The 3,142-nt window shown below is 39.9% G+C and overlaps 1 protein-coding gene across 1 annotated transcript in view; it reads left to right on the forward strand.

Moving 5' to 3' along the window:
* The first annotated feature begins 1,366 nt into the window (after positions 1-1,366).
* NR1H4 (nuclear receptor subfamily 1 group H member 4) overlaps positions 1,367-3,142 on the forward strand; it is a 52,570-nt gene continuing 50,794 nt past the window's right edge. The window contains exon 1 of the mRNA XM_012554790.2: positions 1,367-1,475. Within this exon, the coding sequence (XP_012410244.1) occupies positions 1,367-1,475 (109 nt within the window). The remainder of the gene's footprint in view (positions 1,476-3,142) is intronic.

Consider the following 3,142-nt stretch of genomic DNA (forward strand, 5'->3'; position numbering starts at 1 on the left):
CTCTTCTACCCAAGTCCTTTTAAGGCAGGAAAGCTCTAGAATTGTGAGGAGAGGAGAATAAGGTCAGAAGTAAACTGAGGATGAAGAACAGCTTTACAAATGGCAAACCCTGACTCAGCAATCCAAATTGAAGTCCACCCATAGACCACCTCTCTTTTCATCTTTTTTGGCAATTAGGGCAACTACACCTTAGTTTTCAACCACTGGATTTTGCATCGGAAGACCTGGGTTAAAGTCCCAGCTTCATCCCTTACTAACTGTGGGACTATAGACAAACCACTTAACACCACTGAGTTGCCTTTCCTTATTTGTAAAATGGAATTGAAGATAGTGGGCATCATAAATAACGCCATCCTCAAAGGGTGCATGTGAGGATCAAACGAGATAATGCCTGTGGGACTGCTTTGTTCTAGCAATGGTTATTATGTTTATATACAACACCTTAGCCTTTTAAAAGGTGCTTTCATAATTATTATCTCATTTTATCTTCACAACAGACCTATGAAGGAAGTAGGGCAGGAATTATTATCTATGATTTACCATCTGTTAATGTAGACAAATGGGGCCCATGGAAGCTGAGAGACTTCCCTAAGGTTATATAGTGCGGCTGGCTACATTGTGCCTGGACTCAACTCTGAACCTACTGAGTCCTGTTCTAAAGGCTTCTCTTCCAGAAAACAGGCAGTAGACACAGGCTTGATATCCAGAAGTTATGCTGAAGGACAAAAAATAGAATTATTTCTACTCCATCAGCTATTCAACCTGCAACATGAGTTCTAAGCTCAAGTAATGCTAACATTAACAAGATGATGATGGTTAGCCACTCATTGTGCTAAGGCTTTAATAAATATTATTTCATTAAACTCTACAATGATTCTATGAGGTTGTATGGTTTTCAGCCCCATTTTACAGATGGGGAAATCAAGGCAGACAATGGTTCAGGAAATTGTCCGTAATCCACAGAGCTCGTAGGTAGTGAGAGAGCCTGGATTCAAACTGAGGCCTCTCAGCCTTCAGAGCTCACAGTGTTAACCATTATGCTTTGATACTTCCTGTTGTCACAAAATTATACCATTCTGAAGCCATTTGACAGGAATAGATATCAAGATGTAGCACATGGCACTTAACCCCAAATGCCACTTTCAGAGCTACTGAACAGAAATCTTCTCTCTAAAAAGTGCTTCCCGAAAATGTTTATCTAACAGACTGGTTTCCACCTTACTAGGCAATTTGGCATCGACGCCTTTTCTCATAAACATTTACAAATATTCTGCTCTGTAATGAAGTTAATCAGTAAACTGCACAACCTCTGGCCTCTGTCACTCCTTACCTAGTCTCATTTTCGGTTGCTGTGAATAAGCTAAGAATGGTAATGCAGTTTCAGGGGCTGGAAAATCCAATTCAAAGTAGTCCTTATCATAGCAACACAGCATCAGGATTCGTCATGGAGATGATGGGCATGAAGCCTGCTAAAGGTAGGACACGGGTGCCCTTGGCCTAGCTCCCACAGCTGGACTGAGGAACTCTGGGGGGGCTTGTCTTTGCAGTTACAGTAACAGAACTCTGTCAAAGATGGCTCAATTAAACTCAAAGACTGGGGGTGAGCGGTTGGGGATGGGTGATTTTTATAGGGTTTTGAGAAGGTGAGTATCTCATTGGGATTAAATCTGTGTGACTTTTCCCTAAAATTTGTCATTGGACATTATGTCAAATTAACATCACCTTTCAAGTGAAACATTAGGCAGTTCTAGCATTCTTCGTTATGGACGCTTGAACAAACATTGAAAATACATTTATTTAAAGCAGTGTTTCTAAAAGTGCAAGTTTTAAAACTCAGTGGGTCATGAAATCTATATCATGGTTTACGGCTGGTATTAGAAGCAAAAATAGAATAGAATAAAAATATGAGAGTGCACCTCAAGAAGTAAGCATAAGTGTTATTTCATGGACATTTTATTTCAGTTACATATGTGTGTATACTGGAGTCATGCTTTAAGGTGTGTTTCATACTATGGATAGCGGTTTTAAAAAAGGGATTGAGAAAGACCAATTGAATGAGCTAGTTTCTAGCAGATTCTCCCAATAGTCTATGGCAAGTCAGCTGAACACAGAGCTCAGGTTTAGGCCTACATTATTTGTTTTCTCTGATTTAAAGCATAGGTTGTAATTAAAACATGCAACATAATACTGCCTATCTTAATATTGCTCTCAAAACAGAAACTCACCTTTTAAGTTTCAAAATAAAAGAGAAATACTAGTCATTTTCACAACAATTACAAATTTGAACATAATCTTGACCAAAGACTTGACAGCTAACCATTTTATTTAAATGTGATGTTTAAAAGTGACTGGCATTGTATTTAGAAATGGAAATTGTTTGGAAGGCTAGGGAAGCAGATTTTCCATTCATTTCAACTGAACAAACACTGTGTATCAGGCATAGTATTAGGTGCCAGGAATGAACAAAAAAGCAATATAATCTATCATTTTCCTGGAAGGGTTCACAACTAACCACAACAATAACAGAAATGTGTTGAATGTTCACCACGTGTCAGGCATGATGCAATTTATGTGCATTGTCTTAGCTCATCCTTACTACAACCTCTCATGTAGGTACTATATTAGTCCAACTTTATAGATGAAGGAACAAAAGTTTAAAGAAGTTCCATGTCTTTCCCAAACTCTCGCATCTAGGAGGTTGCAGGGTGAGTTGAATCCAGTCTTGTCCAACTCAGTCGGGCCCTCTTAACAAGTATCTTCTACCATCTCAAGTTTAGCATGGAAGATAAGCACCTAAATAAAACAGCTGTACATGCTTCTGATAAGTGCTACAGTAGAAGTGTGTACAGAGAAATGGTGAAACACCAAACCCATTGCCGTCAAGTCGATTCCGACTCATAGCTATAGGACAGAGTAGAACTGCCCCACAGTTTCTGAGGATTGCCTGGTGGATTCAAATTACCAACCTTTTGGTTAGCAGCTGTAGCACTTAACCACTACGCTACCAGGGTTTCTGTGCTAGTTTCTGTGCCGTCTCCTGCCGCTGGGTCTCTCCTGCTGGTCTCTCCTTCCTTGGTGGTGGGCTCCTCCTCTCTGCTCTGCAATTGGCTACCTTTTAAGGCAAAAGTGACCAATCCCCTTG

Source organism: Trichechus manatus, unplaced genomic scaffold, assembly GCF_000243295.1.
Source record: "Trichechus manatus latirostris isolate Lorelei unplaced genomic scaffold, TriManLat1.0 scaffold00027, whole genome shotgun sequence".
NCBI lineage: Eukaryota > Metazoa > Chordata > Mammalia > Sirenia > Trichechidae > Trichechus > Trichechus manatus.